At 40.0% G+C, this 24,692-nt stretch overlaps 2 protein-coding genes across 3 annotated transcripts in view; one reads left to right on the top strand and one right to left on the bottom strand.

Annotated features, from left to right (window-relative positions):
* The window catches only part of gsna (gelsolin a), a 24,320-nt gene extending 20,329 nt beyond the window's left edge, over nt 1–3,991 (bottom strand). Inside the window, exon 1 of the mRNA XM_034708874.1 lies at nt 3,787–3,991. The gene's annotated coding sequence lies outside the window, so the exon portion shown is untranslated. The remainder of the gene's footprint in view (nt 1–3,786) is intronic.
* LOC117830666 (serine/threonine-protein phosphatase 2A 55 kDa regulatory subunit B alpha isoform) lies at nt 3,273–24,692 on the top strand. Of its 2 annotated transcripts, XM_034708877.1 has the most exons (11): nt 3,273–3,356; nt 3,761–4,004; nt 12,625–12,693; nt 15,018–15,115; nt 17,249–17,414; nt 17,813–17,925; nt 19,795–19,972; nt 20,250–20,414; nt 22,389–22,558; nt 22,844–22,935; nt 23,070–24,692. In XM_034708877.1, exons 3-11 carry the CDS (start codon nt 12,639–12,641, stop codon nt 23,347–23,349), a joined length of 1,317 nt encoding a protein of 438 aa, XP_034564768.1. In that variant the 5' UTR covers nt 3,273–3,356; nt 3,761–4,004; nt 12,625–12,638; the 3' UTR covers nt 23,350–24,692. The 2 variants fall into 2 exon arrangements, with proteins under 2 accessions (XP_034564768.1, XP_034564767.1); XM_034708876.1 differs by lacking the exons at nt 3,273–3,356; nt 3,761–4,004 and adding an exon at nt 9,987–10,404.

The following is a 24,692-nucleotide window of genomic DNA, read 5'->3' as shown; positions in this document are numbered from 1 at the left end:
GAGTCTGAGGCAACAAAAGATATATTAACAGCCAAAACTGTGCAGACAAACTTTGTAACAGTGTTGAGAGCAAAGGGAAAAGCTGTTACTTCAGTTTTCTCTTCACTTGCCTTCAAGTGAAGAGAAAACTGAAGGCAAGTTTGACATCATTGCTTCTTGTGTAAGTTTTGCAACAGAATGTAAAATGTAACCGGTTCAATCCCCATGTAAAATGTTCAAAAGCTGACTGCACATGTATCCCTGTTTGCCTGGAAATAGAGCCGCCATTGGAAAAAAAACAAATCCTGAAAAGTTGACTTGTTCAAGAAATCTTCTCATCCAACAGCTGCTGAATACCTTCCTCTCAAGCATTTCTCCCACTGAAAATATCACTTCTGTGCTACTTCTTATTCTGAGGAGCTTTGTTTCTGTGGCACTAAATAAATAGGACTTTCTTTGACTGTGATCCTCCCCTCTGATGGAGAGGAATACTGTCTGTATACGCACATCAAAGCTGTTTTATCCCACTGTTAGCTTCTTGTACTGTCTGTAACTTCATAAAGGAAACACATGAGAGGGGAAACACGGCATCTGAATCAGCTCATACTTTGAAAAATCAAAGCCAGCATTATAAAATGTATTATCAACTGTGGAGAGAGGGAGAGAGGAGAGAATTTGAGGTTCAGTTCGGTACAAATAGGAAGATTTTTGTGCAAAGTTTTCTTGAATGAAGGGCAACAGCTGACGAAAATAAATATTAACTGTTTCTGGAAGCTCAAACTTGGATTAAGTGACTCATGGAGAGGAAGTGTGTTTGACTCAATACTCTCAAGCACACACACATACACAGCTATAATTTTAAATAGAACAGGTCACATGATTATTAGTCTATGCTTCTTCATGGGCATGCTGGGAAAAGCAGATGGTGTCTGCAGGCCTCCCCACACCTCTGCACAGCAGAGGTACTCATTGTGTTACAGTGCTAACTGCAGACTCTTTGTACCCTCTTTGCCCCAAACAAACATGGAGGGACTCTGTCATTCCAGCCTCAGCTATCTGATCCCCTCCCCCATGTTTTGCAAGCCTCTCTTTTGTGAGTGCCTTTGCTTTGGGGATATGTGAAAACTTGATCCACTGTGCAGACAAAAAGTGGATTCATATAATGATTCGGCCTTGTGATGTGTCTGCTGGTGTCCCACTTCAAAAACAAGCCCTTAATAGTTTAATCTGTGAAATCTTGTTATCTGAAATCCTGTGCTGAGTCCTCCCAGACAAGTGATTCCTCCTCCAGGAAGGGGGATTCTTGATGACTCATCTTATCCATGCATGCAGCTCTTTGCCTCCTGAGGGCCGTGCAGCTGCCCTCAGCTCACTCAGGACAGATAACACTCTGCACAGACCCCACACTTTTTAATAAGCGCTCTGCTTCCTTCTCGTTTGTTTACACAGTGTAGACAAAAAGCAATCAAATGGCTGTTTATGACTTTGGAAATCACCACAGTGATATATAGATGCTTATTACAGGATATGAGGGGTTGTTACAGGTACAATCTACCTGAGACAACAAAGCTGAATGGAGGGGACTTTGCAACAAGTTCTACTGAATTCATCATCAAGCAATGTTTAATATAACTAGCACCTTTTGATTGAGAAAGACAACGCAGTACAAACTTATGAGAGTGCAATATACATCTGATAAACCTCAGTTCCTGCAGAAAAAGTCTTAACGCAGAGTAGCTAAAGGGCCAGTGTGTGTTTTAAAGGAGTGGGTCTTTGCCGCCCTCGCCTGCAATAACACTGATTATATCCAAAATATTAAAAACCCTCAACTTTCCCCTGAAACACAGCATATGTAAATATTTCCAACAGAAGCTAACGGTCCAGGTTGCTATCGTGATTTCTTTGAGTGTGTGTTGTGTAAAAAATATTCACAGTCACTCATGCAGAACATATTAAAGCTTAAAAAGGAGTTTGTCTGAGGTTTTCTGTTTTTTAATGCCCCACCCAACCACGCGGCTCTCAACCAAAAATGACTCATAAAGTGTTTTCTGATCTGCCACGATGGTAGGTACGTTGCGGTTCAGTTTAAGCAGCTCAAAGTACTTCATTGATTTCAAAAACTAACACTGTCGCTGCAACCGACTGTGACCGAAAGACATCTTGGTGGCTCTTGACAAAAGTTTGAGGCTATATTTCACTCAAGCAAGGATCTGCTTCACAATGACAGGCTGCACAGTAAATTATTATTACATTTTTATGACACACCACAAAGGTCTGAATTTATCACAGCAAACTAAAATAAAACTTCTATCTCAATATGAAACACTTCCTCACTCAGTATGCGTACATCATTATAAGAACTGCGAGGAAGTCTGGGGATGTTGCCAGAAGAGGTTCAAGCTAGTTATCATTTCCCCTCAGATTAATCGCGGTTAATTTAATGGTGGAAACTTTTTTTTGCATCAACACTGTATTAAGTGAGACACATTGCAAAAACATGTATTGTGTAAAACAATAGTTATAGTTATAGTTAATATGCAGTTATTCATGTTTGTTTATGGATCACTCTTTGAATCATTATCACAATGTCAAATAACATAATCCTAAAGCCTCAACAAAACAGTGAATAAAATACAATCTTTATAATCCATACACCAAACTATTGCTCTCATACTCATCGCCAATGTACCATCACTTCCACTGTTGTTATTGTGTTTGCAAGAGGACATTGGTACAGTCGTTGCATGACAGCAAAGCCACAAGAGGCAGCTTCTGCGGAGTCAAAAACATGTTTACAGTTTAAAGGTTCAAGACCTACTTTTACTTTACAGTGTGAGAACAGACTCCCAGGTTTGGAGTTTTTTATGCCCTCACAGCTGACACAAATTAAAACGAGCAGGTAAAAGGCCCTCTTGGAAAACACTCAGGAGCATCAGAGATTACTCTCAAACAGTAAAGCACTATTTCTGTTCTTCTTCTTGTTCTAAACATGGTGTTTAAGGCTCTTCTCTTATACACACATGAGCAGAAAGCACACACACAGTTGTTTTAGGCTTAATTCTGTAGAGGGGGGTTAGCACAGTCAGGGGCATCGACTGACATCCTTTAATCTGATCTGTCTGTCTGACAACTGTGGACCTGACGAAGCGTCTTCTGATTGGCTGGCAAACATCTTTATCTCTTTCTCAAACACACACACATAGACTCACACATAAACTGTGTCTGACACACAACACAGCTGCTGTGAGTAACAGCCACACTCAGGATGTTGTGACCAACTTCCTTAGTGCCCCCACTATTTAGTTATAGGTTGCTGTGGCAACCATAGATGTCTTTAAATAGAGAAAACAGCTGCTGAGGAAATTCACAGTTCTTAGGTGAGATGCTCGATTACTTCAGACTGACTTTTTACTGTTACAGAGAATTTAATGTAAATCTCTGGATTTGTTGGCTCCTAAAGGCAGCCTGGAGGACCATGAGCCCAGTTACAGGGGAACCCAGCAGCGTTTAAAGTCTTCATCCAGGTTTCAGCTGCTTGTCCTTATATGGCAGAAGCTGTGGGGCACTTTTGACTATAAACGCACTGTTTACATTTCCTTGACTGAGTCACTCAGAAGAGCACTAAGGTTTAAGTAAAACACTTTTACATGGAGAAACGACCCACGCACTCCCCTCTGTGAAGCCTTTGTTCCTGCGTGGAAAGTAACGGTTCATTCCACTGCAGCTTTAATTTAAGCATCAAATGACCGTGCTGTAATCTGTGCTTCATGCTGGTTCACAGGGAAGGAGAGGAAGTTTTTCACTTACCTGAACGGTTGTGATCGGGTATACAGACGAAGGGACGGACTGGTCTGGACCTGAGAGAGCCGGAGTGAGCGCGTCTTGCTGCAGCGGGGCAGAGAGAGGCGTCGAGTCTCTGTTTATGGACCGGGACCACAGACTGGGACACTCCCCGTTATGACACACCCCTGGTCCGGCTGCTGCACCGCCTGCTGCACCGCCCGCTGCAACGCCTGTCTGCAGAGGCATGACACATGACACACGCACAAATATCTTGGTTATAATTTATCTCATCTTTTCTTTATTGGGCTAGAATGAAGAGAGAATCTTTGTGAAGATTTGCTTTTGCTGATTACTTAAGGTGTGTCATAAAGGTCAGCATCTTCTTTTTCTGGTGCTTGTTATATTCAAATTCAGTTCCCCTTTAATAAAAAAAATACTATTTATCAAAGGTGTAGGTTAAATAAAATAACAGCTTCAAATTTAGAGCTATATTGCACTTTCCTAAACAACTGAATAAATCGGTGTTTTTTCAAGCAGGGTTGTTACTGCTTTGCCAGGACTACTTCCGGCCTCCACCTTCATCAGACTGTACGTCTTGTACAATACTGCCCCTGCCTGGTCCTGCTCTACCACTAGATGCATTACAGCAATAAACTGTTAGTGCAGATTTTGCATGGTGCATGCTGTGAGCTCACCAATGATCAGCACTGCTCTAGAGGGCTGAAGATGACACAGAAACCTTCTTTGATTAAGGTATCCACGCCAATTGCTCTTTAATAGATCTGATGTTCACAGCTTTTTAGTGTTCTCATAAACAAAGTAGCCTTTTCTTGATATGTTTCAAAGTGAACCCCAGTGAGCTTTAACCTTTTTTTTTATTCAAAACGAGACGACACAGAACTGTTGTTACAATTAAAACTTTGATTACTTCATTATATTAATATACTTGTTTGGACGTCACATAAGCATGAGTATGAAATGTCGGGCGTGCAAGTTCACAAAAATAAAATACAGATCTATTGTAAGATAAATTTCCTGAAAGCTGAAAATCAAAAACTTATATATGTAAGACATGACAACTGTATGTTTATGCAGATGTTTTACAATGATATGAAGATAATATATACACCGGCTTCTTAGTTTTGTTTTTCATTTGCAAATGAAATACATTAATCTTGCTTATATAATTAAAATCAAAAAGCCTTCAAACCTTTCAGTTCAGCTTACTGCAATCTTTTAAAGAACTTGTGCAGGATTATAGAGATTAAAACAGCAAGAGCCTCAAACCATGCAAATGCAAAAAGAAACATTTCAGATGCTCAATTACATTGTAATAAATCCAAACATTTGGGTTAATACTCTCTGTCAAGCAATCAAGCTTTATTTATAAAGCACCGTTCATACAAATCAAATGCAATTCAAAATGCTTTACAGCGATTGAAAACAAGAAAGAAGCAGAAATAAAATAAATGGCAAGACATATTGAAAACAAAAATGGATTTTAAATAGAGACTAATTTAAACCAACAACAATAAAATATAAGTAATTGAAATAAAGCATCAAATTGATATTAGGGATATAAATAGTTAAAATAAATTAATTTAAAAAGGGTAAGGATAAGAGTTGAAAATAAAATAAGCCTAAGAATATCAATAAAACTGAGTAGATAAGTTAAAATATATGAATTTATGAGTACTAAGACTAAACACATCTACAAAGAGGGGACACAGGGCACGTACAACAGGATAATTATGTTTTATAAAACTGTTGTCTGAAGTTGAATACTTACAATCGCATCCATCAGCAGCAGACAACCTATATGATCCTTTTTCAACAGACCCTGTTGATCCTTTTGAGGCAGGCCTCAAAATAATGACAAACTACCACAAATGTCTCATGTTGAACATTTGATAATCATGTATATGCTTCATAATGAATGAAGGATGTCTACTATAAGCATTATTTCAGCTTTATATTATTGTGAGCTGTAGTATAGACAGACAGTGATTCATGAGAGTTCAAATATTTTAAGTACATTTAAGGTCCTGCAGATGCCTTAACTTGTAAAAGTGACTGTTGTTGAATCATTTTATGTTTTGCAAAGGACTTTCATGCAATCATTTACCATGTGACAAGGAGAGAAGTTATTTGATTGGTAGCCAAAAATTGCAAAACTTGGAGGCCCTCTAGTGGACAAACCACATATCAGATTAAGAGGAGAGTTTGAAATGGTCCTCAATGCTAGCATAGCATACTTAGCAGGTGAATATGGGACTGTTAACTGAGCATCAATGGCAATAACAAGGTAGTGTGTAAACTGGCTGCTGGGCTGAAAAGCTCTTTTGATCAACAGTATGTAAAGTGAAATATGAACAGTGGTTACAGAATGTATTATTTTTACTCTTTCTTTAATACTGTCTGTGTTATGTATTACTTATTTACATATTACAACATGTATGCTGTGTTTATGAGCAACTGTAAAGAAAGAAATGGTAATTCTCACAGATTTTTACTGACTGTTATAATGTTTACAACATGTTGAAAAGGGCAGCAGGAACATATTTTAAAGCTCCTGGGGGACAAAATGTTTCCAAAGATTAATGGATCACATGGTGCTTTAAACAGACACTGCAAGTTAAAATAACTGTCTTTTTTAATCATTTATTAAGAATACAAACTGTAATTTTACACACATGTCCGAGCTCTGATCACTGACAAAGAAAAATAAACAAGAGAGACATGTTTTATTTTGTTGTATTAGACAGCATCTAAAGCTTCTGTCAGGCCGACAGGAAGTCCAGCAACCCCCAACAGACCGAGCTGAAAACTTGAGACCAAAACATGAGTTGAAGTTCAGAGGTTGGCTTTCCAAATCACAAATAACACATCTCCCTAAAGACTTTAATGGTAGACATGCAATATTTTTTTATTTTCCAAAATGATAACAAGCCTAGAAGCCGATCAGTTTTTATGAGACAATAGTTTATTTTGAAAGACTAAAGCTTTGTTATTCATGTTCAACAGCATTAGAAGTAAGACTAGAGAGGAGGCAATGTCTTTTTATTGAAGTATCCCATCTACTCTGGGATACTTCAATAAAAAGACATTGTGTAGTTCTCAAAAGATGAATATATGCCTGTTGCTGGTAAAGCCTGTCTTTATGCCTTAGTTAACGTTTGGGTTTGAAAAGTAAGATATGACCCCCAAATGATGTCAAAGCATATCTTTATACACTAATTGTTGAAATATAAACCACAGGAGAGCATTAATATGAGAAGCGACTTTGTTCACCCAACACCTGTCATGTTGAAAATATTTCATATTTTCGTTGCATCTTTGTTTTTGTGTGACACTTTGTAGACGGTTCCATCCAGTCCCAGCCTGCTGTTCAAAGAGTTCACGGTGAAGTGTCCATGTTTTTGCTTGCAGCTTACCTCACTGTGTTTGGTGAGACGATGGTTTTGAAAAGCAATGTTTCACGGATGATTTATTGACCTGGGAAGGACGAACTTGGGGAAGTATTTGTTGTGATTTCAGCCCGAGCATGTGTGTTCTTCTGCTCCTCTTTAGTTCACCTGATTGCTCAGTGGTAGACGTCAGCTGGTCAGATGGTAGTCACGCTATTGATGGAAAGCTTGCACCTTTTTTCCCCTTTTTTTTTTACACAGTAACTGAAGCAGTGTAAAATATAGTAAACTACAATACTTCACACTAACAAATATTTAAGTTCAAGTAAAAGTACTAATTAGAAAACTACTCAAAAAAAGTACAAATACACAAAAGAAGCTACTGAAAGTAACTTTAGTAAAAATGAGTAACTTCAGGATTACCTCAGTCTGGTCTTGTCATATCTTAAACATGATAAGCTTTGTATTTGCTTACATCGGCATCATGGCATTGTCAAAACTGTAATTTGTATGGGCCTACCAGCTTTTTCCTTGAAGCTCACAGCATCATTGCTCATCACTAAATGTGACATGGGAACTGTAAAGCTTTTAAATTACATTGGGACACTAAGCTGTCCTTTCCCTGCTCTGCTTCCCTTTTTTTTCTGAACCACCTCTATGCTCTAGCCTGTGTGATGATGAGGGGCAGTTGCTTGCTTGAAAAAGATTGAGGATTACTTGTCTTAGAAGCATCAATTACAGTGTTTGAATCATTGACAGGTGAAGTGGTTTTGAAAGCAGCATCTAGGAGTTGAATTGACAGCTTCACTGAGTCTAATAAGATAGTGCAGTTGGTACTTTTGAAAGCTGAGCTAGCTCCATTTTAGTGTCTCTCCCCATCGGCTTTCCATTTGATGTTATTCCTCCCATTCCTGCACCTCTCAGCAAGCTGCAGTCGTATTCCTCTGTTCTTCAGTTGGTGTACTTCCTTTGACAGAAGTAAAGCATGTGAAATGCCATGTGGGTGGGTGAAACTATTACTTACACATCTGTAGGCTCCTGTGTGTGTGGCTCTGTTCGACGTATTACAAGCTCTTCAATCCCCTCCAGAGTCCACCAGCACGCTTGTGGTTTCATCACAGTGTACATGACTAACTGAAAATCATGCAAGGAGGTAAAACTCTGAAATTCTGACAGGTATTATAAGACATGGCAGCGACATATTCTGGGTTGTGATTTTCATCAGAGGAAAGAAGTGTTAGGGACAAAGTGCATGCTTTATATAGCATCAGTACTTACAGCAATACTGCAGCTTAAAATATGCAGCTTCAAGTCTACCCATGATTCTCCTCTTGCAATGTTACACAAACCCACAGACTCCAAAATGCATTTAATTGGTGGGATTGTCTTGAATTTAGTCTTGCAACACAGAGAGTTTGTGTTGACAAGTTGCAAAACTTTGAGTCAAATTTTAACTTTTGAAAGAAGTCTGAAGTTAATGCTGAAAGTGAAACAGAGAAGCATTTTATACAGCATCATGGTAACAGTCCATATTTCATGTTTAACAGATTATATGTGCACTTTGCATTCTGTAACTGAACGTACAGTTCCATTGAACTTAAGCTCTATTGTCTCCATATCAGGAACACTCTCTCAAGTAGACTGAGAGATATTGTGAGGCCTTAACATAATACAGAAGTTAACATTGATCTGGTATTTTTATTGTGTGTAACTTTAATAAGTGTGCTGATGTGAAGGATAATGTTACAACACTAATTATGATGATGATGATGGCTGAGCTTCTATTTGTGTGTCAAAGATTAAACATACACTAACCGACTGCCAACACTAACTTTGCTGAATGTGATTTTCTGTTTGTTCGCTGTTCAATTAAAGAGAAATATTGGATTAAATCATTTTTTAAAATACTTTAATACTGACACTTCTATAGAGGGAAGAATTAATGATTATCTCTATTCAAATGAGTCAGGTAGATTCTCTGAAGTTATTAGAAAGTAAGTTCACTGGTCAGAAGCTCTTGAACTTAAACTTTAAGATAGTGCATGTGTAAGGGCATGCAATTACATAAACAACTAGTAAATATACATGCAAGAGTTAGACAAACAGTATCCATATAATCTACATATCATGTTACACTGGATACAGAAGTGCAAGACTACATGGAAGTGCAAAGCAAACTGTAATATGTATGGATAATTAGTTAGCGTATTTACACAGGTGGTTTATTTGTATAATAGTTGAGAATTGCCTTTGCGGGTTAAAGTCTGCTTGAGCTTTGAGCTTGACAAATTCATACTTTGTTAAAGTATTTAGACGAAGATAATAAGGTCACAATTCAGGAGATCAACATTTATTTGCACGTGTGTGGATGGTGTTCATTCTAAAATGAAATTGACTCTACAAGGAAGCAACTGTCTTTTGCTGCATCCAAATGTAAAACATAATAATAATAGTAATAATAGTAATAATAATAATAATAATAATAATAATAATAATAATAATAATAAAATGTATTTTTCTGACGAGCTTTCTACACAATAAATATTAAAAGCTCAGTGAAGTTTGTGTCAAGTGAAAGTGTAACTGTCTATCTTTCATGATGCTGCCTCCGTCCCCAGAAGTACTCTTAATCTGTGTGTACACGCATGCCTGTACATAGGCTGCCCATGGATTAATTACTATTCATTATTATTATTCATCATTAATACTCATTATTAATATTTGCCCACATCACTAAAACACGCCTGTGGTTCTGTTTGGTTCCTGTGTGGACAGAGAGGGAGGGGAATAAGTGACTGTGGGCATAGACTGTATTGTTGGGATGCGGCAGAGAGACGGAGGGGGAGTGTGGGACACACGGAGTGAAGACAGACACCAAGAGGGACAGAAAAGGAGGAGAGACATAAAATAATCTGTGTTCCTGATGATTTAGCTCCTCAGGTTACAGAGACAGAGAGACAGACAGACTGACAGACAGAGAGTGAGAGAGAGAGAGAGAGAGAGAGAGAGAGAGAGAGAGAGAGAGAGAGAGAGAGAGAGAGCTACACACAGACAGAGAGAGAGAGAGAGAGAGAGAGAGAGAGAGAGAGCGAGAGAGAGCGAGAGAGAGAGAGAGCTACACCACAGACAGACAGAGAGAGAGAGCGGAAGGAAAAGTTCAGATCCCACGGAGCAGCTCGTGGGAGTGGGAAGCAGGATCGTGACTGAAGCTCCACAGTCTGTCTCATCATGGCAGGTAATTTAATTTAACATTACACACTTTAACACTTTAACATCAGGACAGACAGACAGAGAGACAGACAGGTGTGTTCACTGTGGAGCTCTGTGAGGATTTCACTCAGTCAGTTTAGCTGCTAGCTAACAACACTTAGCTAATGCTACCGTTAGCTAGAAGCTAACTCCAGTCATCGCCGTCCGGCCCATATATGGTCCGGCCTGTTTCCGGTGTTTCATCGAGTTCTGCTACCGGACCGCGCACCGACACCAGGGCTCCTTATTAATGTTATTGATCACCAACAGAGGGAAGTCAACTGCAAGAATCACAAGAGCATGTTTTACTCCGTTGTGTAAAATGTAATTCAAATTCATTTGTGGAGAAGCCACATTTAAAACCCTATTATTTGAAATAGTGTTTGCAGTATATAATCCTCATATTACACACCTGCTCAGCTGCTCACCTCTTTGCCCTGTTGGAGTTTGGGCTGCACGTTTTTATACCGTATTTAAAATTCAATTTTAAAGATTGGAGAAGAAGCATATCTTTATGTACCATTATCCTGCATCATATAATATACAGGCGCTGGGAAGCACACAGGACTGTGGCTCTACGCATGCGCTAAGGCTCTAAGTAACACATCTTTATGGGAAGCAGTATTTGATAGAACACCGGCTAAAGCTAGCTAGCCAGCTGCGGCTAGCAAGCGAAAGCTGTTTATTAAACCGGCTAACGCTGCATCTGTTAGCCAAACACAGCTAGCGACTCCATCCAACAATCACTATATAATATATATACTCAATCCGCTTATTAAACTAATGCTCCAGATTCACAACATGTGTATTTATATGATTGTATTACCGGTCAACATGAAGTCAGCTGCAGAATGTGAAACAGGTTTCAGCTTCTCTGTATTTCTCTAACATGCCATGACTGGCTTGTCAAGGCTGCTAGCTAACGTTAGCACAAACTTTGACATTGCCCACATGCAGGCTCATAATGCAGGCTGGTTCTGCAGACTGGTTCTGCAGACTAAACAAGCTGTCAAACAGCATGTTATTATATCTGACTGAAAGGTGTGAAAAGTAAAGAGAGCCAATGTTAGGATCAGACTACAGAGCAGAATCTCTCCTCCAGAAAGTGAATGATTTGTGTAGCCTACCGTAGCATTTCACCTTTCATTCAGAGGCTGATATTTGTTCAGTTTATGTAGAAATATTAAAATAGTCTGTGACTTTAGTCTCTTACAGCCGACCGAGTCTGATTGCTTTAATTTCTACAACAGATATAAGTCACTGCTGAGCAGTAAAGGGTTCAGACGGTTTGGGCGGGGAGAGAACACTGGTCTGCAGACAGACATCATCCTCTTATTGAACAGAGATTATTCTATCATTAATACACCTTTATTTATTTATGCATTTCCTCTGTGAAACATGGGAATGTTAGATTTGGGTCTGGCCAGTGCCGGCCAAGCCCGTTCAGCTTTTTTTGTTTTATATCATGATTCACTTCAGAATCCTGTGTATGATGAAGCTTTGGTGACTCATAACTGTCCTTGATTATTCTGCAGAGCTGTTCCACAAGGTGTTGGACATTTTATCCACAAATCAGACCAGTTTTTTGTTGGGTAATAACAGAAATGTCACGTGTAAAAATGTGCGGAATTCTTCCAGGTGCATTGTGCAATGAGTTACGATGATTGAAACCTGTTGAGACGAGTGATAGAGTTCATCATCAACCGAGGCAGCATGTTATTTCTTGTTGATGTATTTTTAACACTGGAGCCTGGCGGTAGAGCATCTCCTGCAGGTTTGACAGCTGCTCAGGTTTAAAAGTGAGGATGTTTAGTTTCTCAATTCACCTGCTGCTACTTTGGTCTGAAGTTAAACATGATTTCATGATTTTTTTCCCCCCTCTAATTGTGTCAAATAAGGGTGCAACTAATGCAACAACCAAGGCCTAAACCTGACTTTTAATTTTGCATAACTGCAGATATAATTTATAGAACAACTCAGTATATCTATTTACAGATCTGAAGTTCAGCCAAATGTTCTTTGCAATATAATTTTCTTCTTTAAAAGTTCAATTTGCAGATGTTGTAAGAGGATGTGTGACATATCACAGGCCATTTTTTGCAACAGGCCTGCATGTGCCAAAGCAAAATCTCCCTGTAGTGCAACTCTAGATCTGCTTTAAGTATGAGCAAGTCAAGTTCAGTGTTGTGTATTTGAATCTCTACAGGACCTGGAGGTGACATGCAGTGGTGCTTCTCTCAGGTGAAAGGAGCCATTGATGACGACGTAGCTGAAGGTATGAACTCTGCAAAATCGGAGGTATTTTTATAAGCATGGGTGGGAGCATTGAAAAGAGTTAAAGCTCTTTGGGTAATACACACCAGTGTGTAGTGAGTGATTAGATAGCAGATCATCATCTCCCTCATTTGTTCTATTTCCACCTGGTAGATGATTTAGCTGTGCCTCAGTGTGATGCTTCTCATTTAAACTCAGGGGCTCCCTGCTTCAGTAGGTAACATAAAGGGTCTGAATGCTAACTATGCCTGTCAGTTGTCCACCTCAGCATGTCTGATAATCCTATAGCAGACTATAGAGAAAGTTATACGCCTAGAGCGCTCACTTTGTTAAATGTATAGGGTTGTTACTGCTCTCGTGGAATATTAGCCTCTGTTTTCTGATTCATTAGCTGAAGTGATATTTATCTTATATATAAACATTTCTGCTGCTGATGCTTCACTTTAAAATCGTTCTTACTGGTCGCTCATTTAAATGCTCTTATTGCTGCAGGATGTATTTGACACTGAGGTTGGTTACTGACCACTAAGCCCTTGTACAGATCAATACTAAACCCAACAGCAAAACAGGGACTAAACTTCATCAACCACAGGGAGCTGGATAGATGAAGAGCTGCAGACGACAGGCGCCACCTGTGCTCTGCCTGCATCATGGGTCCAGGTGTGGGGATCTCATGCTGCAGGGCAGGTGTCTGAACTGTAGGGAGGACAACAGAGACCTCATGAGGCCAGATGTTGGTACACTCATTGGTGTAAATTATGGGGAGTAAATAGTGAAAACGCCTTTCACTTTATTGCAGTGTAGTTCATCAGCGCCATCAATTACATCCTACTACACGGTCATAAATCAATGCCTCTCAGTGTTTCCCACACAAAGACTTCACCTAGTTCACATCTGAAACCATAAAGGTGTATTTTGTAAGCTGCTATATCATCTATTATTTATTGCTTACAAGAATGATTTACTAGAGGACAGTCCCCAGACACTCTTTTGAGCAACTCTACAGCACGAGGAAGAGAGAGAGAGAAGTGCTCTCTCCTGTTAATGCACTGCTTGTGAGGCTACATGTTGTCCACTGTGACGTAGACCTGTGTATACCATCATTTATATAAAGCGTGTAAGATGTCACTCAGTGATGTTAGAATGGTGGTAGTTTATTTTCGGCACCCGTGTCATTAAAAAGTCCTCCTCCACATGCTGTTTTATTCGAGGTCTGAAAATGAGATCAAGCAGGCAGGTGTGTGAGGAACCAGTGGTGTAGGTGTGTGTGTGGGTGACAGTTACACTGTCATTCTATGGAAAACACTGAGTCATGCTTCATCTGCCTTTGAGAGAATACTAAAAATGTCGAGTTTGTCTTTATTGTATTTTGTTATGTGTTGCAGAAAGCCAGAAAGTTATTGATTCACATTAATTGGGTCCCTAAAAAGGCACAAAATCCTTTTCACTCCAGGGTTGTGCGTTCAGTCTCTCCATGAGGAACACACTAATGATGCTCATTTAGCTGAAATTAAAGGAATAGTAACCAACCTTTACTGAATGACAAAAATGATCCCCAGCCTTTATTCCTACATTCACTGTTTCTGATTTAGGCGTCATATTCAAAAAAAGCAAGGCATCCATTAGCCTTTAATAACTCATTCTGTTTTAGTAATACAGGTAGTCGCTCTGTGTGGCCAAGGAGTTCTGTGCTCACACCTGTGATGGTCATTTCTTATTTTTTAAAGGCTAATATGTTGGATTGGTTTAAAAGTCCTTGATAAATAATGAGTATTGACAGAAATGTCACTGCCCTATAGAGGAGTAGTCCTAAGTATGTCCTCTAAGGAAGCCATGCATGTACCACCATTGTTATTACCCCCCAACACTGGGCCTCAGGGAGCACGATGTACACAAAGACCTCCTGCTACAACCTTTAGCAGCATTGTCCTTCTGCCCCACTGGCCAACAAAGGGTTAAGTAAGTGTGTGTGTGAGTGGGAAATATTCAGCTTAGAAAGCATCATACTGCTTCTGGGTGAAACTACAATGCTGTCTGAGTAAGCGAGGAGGGAGAAACTAGGTTACTGATCATTTTTCATCTGCTCTACATGCGCTGACATCTTCCTGCGTCTCCGGCCTACACGCTCGCTCACTGTCTCTCTCAGATCTCTCTGATTCTGGTTGATGTTTCCAGGGTTAGATGGGATGGACTGAGTGGTCCCTTGTAGTCTCAAGTATTGAAGAGAAGTCTTTTATCTCTGTTTGCTTATTGAAAATAACTCTATTGTAGATGTAGCTTTGTAAATGTCTGTAATGTGTTGTTGTATTTGTGTCTTTTTTGCAGCAGACATCATTTCCACAGTTGAGTTTAACCACACTGGGGAGCTGCTCGCCACCGGAGACAAGGGAGGGCGCGTAGTCATTTTCCAGCAGGAAATAGAGGTACAGCTGCAAGTTTATCTGCTTTGAGTTTTATTCCCTCATATTCTCATCTCAGAAAAGGTCACCATCTGCGCATGACTATATCACTAATACAGGTGAGAACTGCTGGGTGACTCACAACAATATGATACCTGGCCCACAGTGATGCTGCAATAATCAATATACTGCAAGACAATCACATAACACGGGACTTCCACCAGGTCCGTGCCCGGTCCGGTTCCGTGCTTGCTGGTCCGTCAAAACCCACGGTTGTGTTTTCACTGGACAGCTGGAGTCATGTGACCAAGGTTTTCCCGCGGCAATCACTGAATTAAGGATTCTCCTCCTCCTCTCCTCATCCATGTTGTCTTTATGGTCCTCTGAAAACCTCTGACCTGTTGACTCCAGCCCTGGCTACGTTCAAAATGACAGTTTGTTGTCGTAGTTCAGTGAAATACGATCTAACGATAACACAGAGTGTTTTATCCTGAAAATGAACTGGATGTTTTCATTTTGTTTTGGTGCCTGACTTCCTGTCCCGCTCCATCTGCTCTGTTGAGATTGATGCGTCGTGCTCTGGCATCCGGCTAAAATAGAAGTCTTGCGTCTCTGATCCGGAGGGCCAAAGTATCCGGATCAGAGACGCAGCCGAAATGCAATGGAGCAGATCCAGTGGAAGTTAACACATTGACTAGAATAGAAACCTATCAGATCCAGTTCTGTGACGGATCGGAGACGGAGCGGACTCGGATCTGGTGGAATTTGGCCGTAATGCTACATCACCATATCTGATGACTTGCAGAATATAACGTGTCCCTAAAAAAAAAAAGCAACATTCAGGACCAATGTAAATATTCACTGCAACCAACTTTGGTTTGGTTTCACTATCAGAAGCTGTGTACTTGTGTTGAGTCTGTAAGTTAAATTTACTACAGAACAGTAGGATAAAAAAAATATGTATTTCTTTAAAAAAGGAAAACTTTCATACATTAAATTTAAAACATGAAAAATTAGTTTTTATGTTAAGATGTATGACTGGACTTACTGCTACATCATAACCCCCACAGCGTCAGTCACTACAGCTGGATCTTTTTCAGTCAGTTTTCATTCCTTAGTAGCCTTCAGCAAAATTTCTGTCACATGAGCACCGGTGTAAGTCGTATATCCAATCCAATCCACTTTATTTATATCGCACATTTAGTTTGGGGGCCACTGCCGAGAAGGCACGGCCACCCCTGGTTTTCAGCCTGGTCTTAGGGACCACAAGAAGCTGCTGTCCTGTAGACCTCTAAGACCTTGTGAGAGTGTAGCTTTGCAGGAGGTCAGAAATATTCTTTGTAGCTACTCCATTAAAGATTTAAAAACAAGACAATGAAATCTTAAATCCTGAAATGAACAGGGAGCCAGTGGAGAGAGGCGAGGATGGGGATAATGTGCTCTTGCTTACGGGTGCCAGCTAAAAGTCTAGCAGCAGCATTCTGGACTAACTGTAGCCTGTAGTAATGTATTTATTTTCCCGTTATCAATAAAATGTTAGATATTGTTATACTGGACTCCGTGGGCCGTGAAGTCCACCCCTGAGTTCATCTCCCTTTGCAGACTTGAGTGCATTCTTCACCTGTCCTCTCGTCTCAGCCCAGACACCTGGAGTAGCTTTCTCTTTCTCTCTGCTCTTTAGTTGTGACACACCTCTTTAAACCACTGTCTGATATCATCTTGCTGTCTTCTTCTTCTGCTGTCCCAGCCTCTTAACATTTGTTCACGTAACTCTCTTCCATGTCATTATTACTACTGAGAGGAGTCGTGAAGCAGTGAAGCGAGTGAATGAAATTAGCCGGGAAATCTATGCAGAGCGCCGCATTTTTCAATTAAAACATCAATATTAGAACCAACACTCTGTAATTACATCACAAGTCAGGATGATACATTGTCCCATCCCTAATTACTAAGGAGTTAAATACCTACTATTCTATAAACAGAAAGTAGAGCGCTGAGAGGCTTACATTGAACCTGATGTATTTCAGTATATGTTCAGAAGAAGCTAAGTCTGATTTAAAGATAGACACGTCATTTGTGAAATAAAACATGATCATCTTTGTCTCTTCCTCGTCTGATGTCTATTTCTGTCTTTGTCTGGTACGTTTTCCCCGGCAGAATAAGAGTCAGCCTCAGTTCAAGAGTGAATACAATGTTTACAGCACTTTCCAGAGCCATGAGCCCGAGTTTGACTACTTGAAGAGTTTGGAGATTGAGGAGAAGATCAACAAAATTCGCTGGCTTCCTCAGAAAAATGCTGCCCAATTCCTGTTGTCAACTAATGGTGAGGAAGTCCTTTTCATGAGCTAGATATTTGTTAACGACTAGCTGTAGTTACTTTTCTTTCAATGCTAAGATGGTCTCGTTAATAGGAGACTAGTCCTGCATGAATCTGAACTATTGATTGGTCAGCTTTATGAATTCCTTGGTTGTAGACCAGCAGCAGCTCAAAGGCTTTTAAATATGTGTTTATTGTGTGCTAATAAAAACTATAACGCAGCCTAGCATAAATAAGCTAACTGTTTGATGATCACTGATTTCACATCTTAAAGTATTCCCTTAACTGTGTAGTGCCATCTTTCCATGTCATTGAAATGCAACCACATTGAGCATCATGTTCAGAGTGTGCATGGTCTTTATTTTTTATATGTTCTTATATATTCATTATTTCTTTTTTCACAGATAAGACAATCAAGTTGTGGAAAATCAGTGAACGAGACAAAAGACCAGAGGGCTATAATCTCAAGGAGGAGGATGGACGCTACAAAGACCCAAACACTATCACATCACTGCGGGTCAGTTCTTAAATCAGACAAAACTTTGGACTATTCAACAAGACCAGGCACATAGAGCTGAAAAGGAAATGGTGTTTTCAGCTATCCTGGCAATTTGTATTTCCTCAGGTTGAATTTTCATAAAACAACGTTGATGATTTGCAGACTTAGATATGTTTTAAACAATGATACAAGTTTTCATGCTCTAAAAGTTTAATCAAACTAACAGCCATCTTACATGAGTAGCTACATTTTCGACTGTGTTAACATTTTATAAAACTTTTTGACCAGGATGTAATTAAAGCAAGAGTAATGGAAACATATTTTTCTGGGTGTAAGAAATGTACACTACCAGTCAAAAGTTTGGACACACATTTCTCATTCAATGGTTTTTTATTTATTTTAATTATTTTCCACATTGTAGATTAATACTGAAGACATCAAAACTATGAAATAATCTGGTTTTACCATAATCTGGATTACAACAGTAATCAAATAGGGCTATCCATTGTGTACTAACCCTACCTCTGAACAACACAACTGATGGTCTCAAACACAATAAGAAGGCAAGTCATTCTACAAATGAACTCTTGACAAGGCTCATGTTAATTAGAAACCATTCGAGGAGACCACTCCATGAAGCAGACTGAGAGAATACCAAGAGTGTGCAAAGCTGTCATGAAGGAAAAAGGGGGCTACTTTGCAGAATCTAAAATATAAAACATTCTGCTTTGTTTAACACTTTTTTTTGGTCATTAAATAATTCCATATATGGGGCGCTGGTGGCCTAAGAACCCCACATACAGAAGCTATAGTCCTCGTCGCAGAGGTCGCAGGTTCGATTCCAGCCTTGACTATTTACTGCATGTCCTCCCCCTCTCTCTGCTCCCCACATTTCCTGTCTCTCTTCAGCTGTCCTTTCCATAAAGGCAAAAATGCCCCCCCCCCCCCCCCCCCCCCCAAAAAAAATAAAATAATAATTCAGTATATGTTCTTTCATAGTTTTGATGTCTTTGGTTAGTTTAGTATGTTGTGTGACTTTTTCTGTTGGATCTGATCTGCAGCATGCTGAGCCAGACGTCACTGAATTTCTGGTTTTGGTAAGCGGAAGTAAACAACGGCCAAGCTGATAGCGAAACTGCTTCTTTAGCCTCACTTATGATTTAAAAATTTAAGAAGTGGTTTATATGAAATTAAATAATTTTCAAAGCACCTACAAACTGAGTTCCCCCATCAAAAGAAAAAGCGTAACCAGCGCTGTGCATTGTGGGAAACAGTACGCGAGGCAGACTGGTCCGATGCATACTGAGAAATTTTCCAGAATCAGTAGACATCCTGGGAGTGTTCACATACTACATACTGAATTTTGTCCAAATCAGTACGTACTGCTAGTATAGCAGGCGATTTCCAAAATAGCCGGTGTTTCCAAACTTTTGACTGGTAGTGTATGTGGGTGCTCAACTGTCGTTAAGAGAAGCTAATAGTCAATTTATTAGAGTTTGATATCATAAAAAAGGCAGTAAATGTGAAGTATACCCTCAGTGGGTCTTTTTTCACCCTGAATATAACAATTCTGCATTCTTACAACATTCAGCAATTGCAGCACAGACTGAGTTAACATGATATTGTTCTCTATGCATAGACTGCTGTTATGAATAAATATTTATATTAGTTGTAAGACTAAAAGAAGTGGTTGAAATCTATCCAGTGCAGCGTATAGTAAGTGCTTTCTAATTGAAACAGCTTCTTGAATACAGAACCGTGTTACACACTGGTAAAGCTGGGGTTATCAAGTCTATTCAGCTTTTTGAAAAGAGATGTCACATGGATTTGAGGGATTCAGTCGTCCTTTCTCTTTTGAGTTTCACATCGTGTTTGTTCTTTTCTCAGGTACCAGTTCTGATACCCATGGACCTCATGGTGGAAGCCAGTCCACGGAGGGTGTTTGCCAACGCTCACACCTACCATATCAACTCTATCTCAGTCAACAGTGACAATGAGACCTATCTGTCTGCAGACGACCTCCGCATCAACTTGTGGCACCTCGAGATCACCGACCGCAGCTTCAGTATCCTTGAATACACACTCGCTCATGTGTTTATATCGGCCTTATTAATGAAGACCCAAAGTGATCAGAATATAAAAAGAAACATTGTCAGTGTTCAGCAAAAATATGACTAAATCTCCCGTTACTCAACCCAAGAGTTTGACATTCAAAACTTTGAGGCATCAACAAAATGATCCTCAATATTCAGAGTATTTTGTAGACTTCATATTTTACTTTACACTGTTATTATTAAAAAGCCAATCCAAGGGTTTATTCCCCTTAACCCCTTCTTCTTCAGACATCGTTGACATCAAACCGGCCAACATGGAAGAGCTAACGGAGGTGATCACAGCAGCGGAGTTCCACCCTCATCAGTGTAACACGTTTGTGTACAGCAGCAGCAAAGGAACCATCCGTCTCTGTGACATGCGAGCCTCAGCGCTGTGTGATAAGCACTCCAAATGTGAGTTCTAACTGTGGTCACTTTTAATCACCGTCTTTTTACCTTAACAGGTGCTTTACTTACAAGCTTAGTCCCCTGATTACCAAATGCACTTACAATTCCTTCACTAAGCATTTGGAGTAAACAAGAGTTTCTTCATTCAACCAATCAAGTATGCACGATTGTTTTTTCACACTTTGAATCCATTAATAGAAGGGTTCTTGCTTCTTTGCTACAGCTGATGTAAACTTCTTACTTTGGGCTCCAGTTATATTTTTCAGAGGGACTGCCATCCGTCGAAACATTAGCGCTGCACATGTTGCAAGTTTCCAGTGGAGTTGTTAGCAAAAGAAGCGTGACATGCACCTAAACTGCAGAGCCTCTGTAGTTATCCTCCATCATGCTCCACCAGGCACAAATGCACAGACCGGCCAGCGCTGATGACGTAGGAGACGCACATAGCTGTTGTAAACACAGAAAAGCATAGAACTGAGATGAATAGATCTGCCATATGGATCGGCACTATATATCAGCCCCTTGTCACCAATATCCGATCTAGCTTTTTGAGCCGATCTAGCCGATATCCGATACCAGTAACGTTAGGTGCATCCCTACTGAATATCAACATGTGGAGCAGGCTCATAATCTCCGCGGACATACAGTCATAAAAGTGAAGGCTCAGACTTCAACAAGGGAACTGAACAGAAACATATTTCAGACTGACAGTGTCCAGTTTTCTGTCTACTCGTTCTTATTAAGAAAAATAAGCATGTGAACGCGGTCAGGTGTCAGCCAGGAGCGCAACCGGGTCATAATCAGTCCGGGGCAGAGAAAAAAATTGCTCGTGGAGACCTGTCACTCAGCCGCAGCCCCCAGCTGAGCGTCACACCTTTAGTCAGCTGATTCACATCGAAACATGCTTTAAACTTAAAACACCTCCCTGATAGTTGAACGAAATATGAAACTACATGATGTTTGTTCCACGTGATATAAAATCCAAACAAAAATGTGTTTGAGTAAGTTCTTAACAATCAATTAATCAATAATTGATTAATTGTTGACATCCCTAAACAAAACATAATATGTAAAATAAAACACTATCAAGAAATTATATTGGAAACATTCTTCTGATTTTTGTCAATTTGTATTAGATAGCATCACAGATTTTTTTGTGTGTAACTTAACATCCATAAAGTAAATCTCCTCCCTCAAAGGATGATGATTGAATAGGCGGTTTAAAAAGAAGAACCTGGGATGATTTGATCTTTGTGACTTACTACACTCTCCTCCTAGAAGTGTTCTTTTCTGACCTCTGACATCTACAACACATTTGTGATAAGAGAGCAGAGGCTTACTAAAAAATTCACTTTTTCAGACCTTTCTCTGTCAACCTTCGATATCTACGTGGATTACTCCGATCAAAATCCTGACACCAACATGTTCAAGTGTGGCATGGCTGTCAGTTCCAAAGACCCTTAAATCAATCCCCTTTCCTATTGTCATTTTTTATTCAGCTGTACTCCGTCCATGTGCATCTTTATTAACTCAATACATTTCTTCTATGTTATTGGTTCAGTAGAAATGCACATTAAAAAGGTTTGCCTAACGAAGTTGCAGCTGATGTCAGTTGTGTGCTACATAATAATAATTGCAGAAATACCTCTAGACTGCAGCGTAAACAGGCAAAGCTCTGCTCCCAGCACACTGTCAATAAAGACTTTAAGTATTACTTAACCGCCACCCGGGATAAGGAAAGAAGACCACACCTTTTCTCCTCAGAAGTTTCAAGTCTCATTGTGTAATGTAAGCTTTCAGTTTACACCTTTTCTCACCTAAAATGGGTCTGTGCAAATATTAGTTTACAACCTCTTTGCACCAAACACAGAGGACCATGTTCCAGCCTTTGCTTCCTTTGTCCTCTCCTCTTGTTGATTTAGTTCAGACACTATACTTCCTCTTGCTCACATTTCTACCTCCTCCCTTTGTCCTCACCAGTGTTTGAGGAGCCAGAAGATCCTAGTAATCGCTCGTTTTTCTCTGAGATCATATCATCGATCTCAGACGTCAAGTTTAGCCACAACGGGCGCTACATGATGACCAGAGACTACTTGTCTGTGAAGATTTGGGATCTTAACATGGAGAACAGGCCAGTGGAGACTTATCAGGTGAGAATAGAAATCCAGAGACTGACCACACCTTTATTGAATTATGTCTTGCAGTTACAAGTATTGACCACTAAGGGGCACCATAAACGTTTTGATTTGCTCCAGTTTCCTTGTACTGGAAAGTTGCATTATAGTGTCAAGCTGCTAGATAACATGATGAGCATGTCAGTAAATTCTAGATATGTTTAAGTCTGATCTCACCAGTGAATCTAGATCTGTAGTTATGATCAAAGTCACAGCGGAGGTCTGAGTCCTAAAAGCTGTTCAAACCTTTAATCATTCCAGGTTCATGAGTATCTCAGGAGCAAGCTGTGCTCGCTCTATGAGAACGACTGCATCTTCGACAAGTTTGAATGCTGCTGGAATGGTAACGACAGGTGAGTTAAGAGGTCAGACGTAATAATGCTTCTTAAGGGCTTCTTAAAGGAAGCACAGTTTCTGTTCATACTGAACATATTTCAAGCTGATGCGTATTAAAGCTTCACCACTCTTCTAATACTCCCTCCCCCAGCGTGGTGATGACGGGCTCATACAACAACTTCTTCCGGATGTTTGACCGTGGCCAGAGGCGGGATGTGACTCTGGAGGCGTCCCGTGAAAACAGCAAGCCCATGCAGGTCCTGAAGCCTCGCAAGGTTTGTGCAGGAGGGAAGCGCAAGAAGGATGAAATCAGCGTTGATAGTTTGGACTTCAACAAGAAGATCCTTCACACTGCCTGGCATCCCCAGGACAACATCATCGCGGTGGCAACGACCAACAACCTCTACATATTCCAGGACAAAGTGAACTAAGTACAGGGTGAGCTTCTGTGAGATCTGGCGTGGGCGACTTCATGTGTACCACCTGCAGCCTTTCAGGCTCAGCAAGGGTGATCTGTGGGAACCACGACAACCAGCATCCCTGTCTGTTGCTACCGGGTGACCAGACTTTGCCACTTTGTTCTAGATGTGGACAGAGAAAGCCTCGCTCTTGCCCATCATCGGCCTGTCTGTGGCAGAGAAACACCCGCCTTGTTGTTTAAGTGATGTTGTGCCAATTCTTTTCCCCCCTCACTTTTTTTTGTTTCAGTTCTGTTTTGCTTTGCAAGGCCACCTGCCCTTTCCTCCCCCAGGGTAACATGGGTAAAGCAGTTTAATTTCCTTAAAAATTCTGAATACAGACACACTTATTTTTATAACTTTCCCCCCCAATGGCTCTGTGGTAGAAAATGACAACACTGATTTAGTATGTCCCCTTATTGTCCTGTGCCATTCTAGTGTTTATTTTTCTAAGAAAAACATGTTTTGTTTGTGTACACTTTTTATTAATTCATCTGTCATACTGTCATGGTATTCTTTGACTCACTTCACATGTCCCTCCTCTTTAATTAAACCATGCAGACTCAGCAGTCACAGTTTTCTTCACACACTCGTGGCTCAGACTGGACAGGGACATGTCAGCGGTCGCCTCCAGGAGAATTAGTTATTTCACAGAAGAAAAGCCTGACTCACTGTCGCTGTGCCTCAGGCTCTGGGTGCTCTAAAAGGTCCTCTAGATACAGATTTTTTTATTTTCAATTGGCTCTGTCTTTCCATCTTTTGTGCATTGGTTCCTCTTTTTTTCCTTTTCTTTGTGTTCAACAATAGTCAGGTATAAGAGATAGCCTATTCAAAGAGAATTATTATGATTGTCATATTTATATTAAAAAAAGATAAAATGTCACCAGATTTGTTCCGTCCTATTTTGTGAAAAGAAGCCGGACCTTAGACATAACTTTTTCTGTGTCATCTTAAGTATTGTCTTTCCATAGTGTACCACAGCTCTGGAGCAGCACTTCACAACAGGGAATATTTGATTTGACACTGGACTCTCTTACTGCACCAACTCAAGTACTTCGATGTGTTGAAAGACTGCAGCTTAAAAGAAAACATTATTTGAGGCATTAATCACTTAAAGTGTTTGTTGAAACTACTGCAGACATTATAAATGCTACTGTATGTGATGGTACAATAAGCTGCAAAATGATTTGCAGCAGTTGATGTTCCCACACCGTATTTAAAATGTGGTCCGTTACGACTCTATTGATGCCTCTAGTAATGTATAACTACAATTTTAATCTATGACAGTGAAGATAATAAAGGAACTACTTTTTGCA

The sequence above is a fragment of the Notolabrus celidotus genome, chromosome 19 (genome assembly GCF_009762535.1).
Source record: "Notolabrus celidotus isolate fNotCel1 chromosome 19, fNotCel1.pri, whole genome shotgun sequence".
In the NCBI taxonomy this organism is placed as follows: Eukaryota; Metazoa; Chordata; class Actinopteri; order Labriformes; family Labridae; genus Notolabrus; species Notolabrus celidotus.
This window is presented reverse-complemented; position numbering and strand designations above follow the sequence as displayed.

Bases quoted from the DNA above. Each gene is read 5' to 3' on its own strand.
- LOC117830666 (XM_034708876.1), top strand. The intron at 12,694-15,017 runs GTATGAACTCTG...TCTTTTTTGCAG, and splicing joins TGATGACGACGTAGCTGAAG to CAGACATCATTTCCACAGTT. The intron at 22,559-22,843 runs GTGAGAATAGAA...TAATCATTCCAG, and splicing joins GGCCAGTGGAGACTTATCAG to GTTCATGAGTATCTCAGGAG.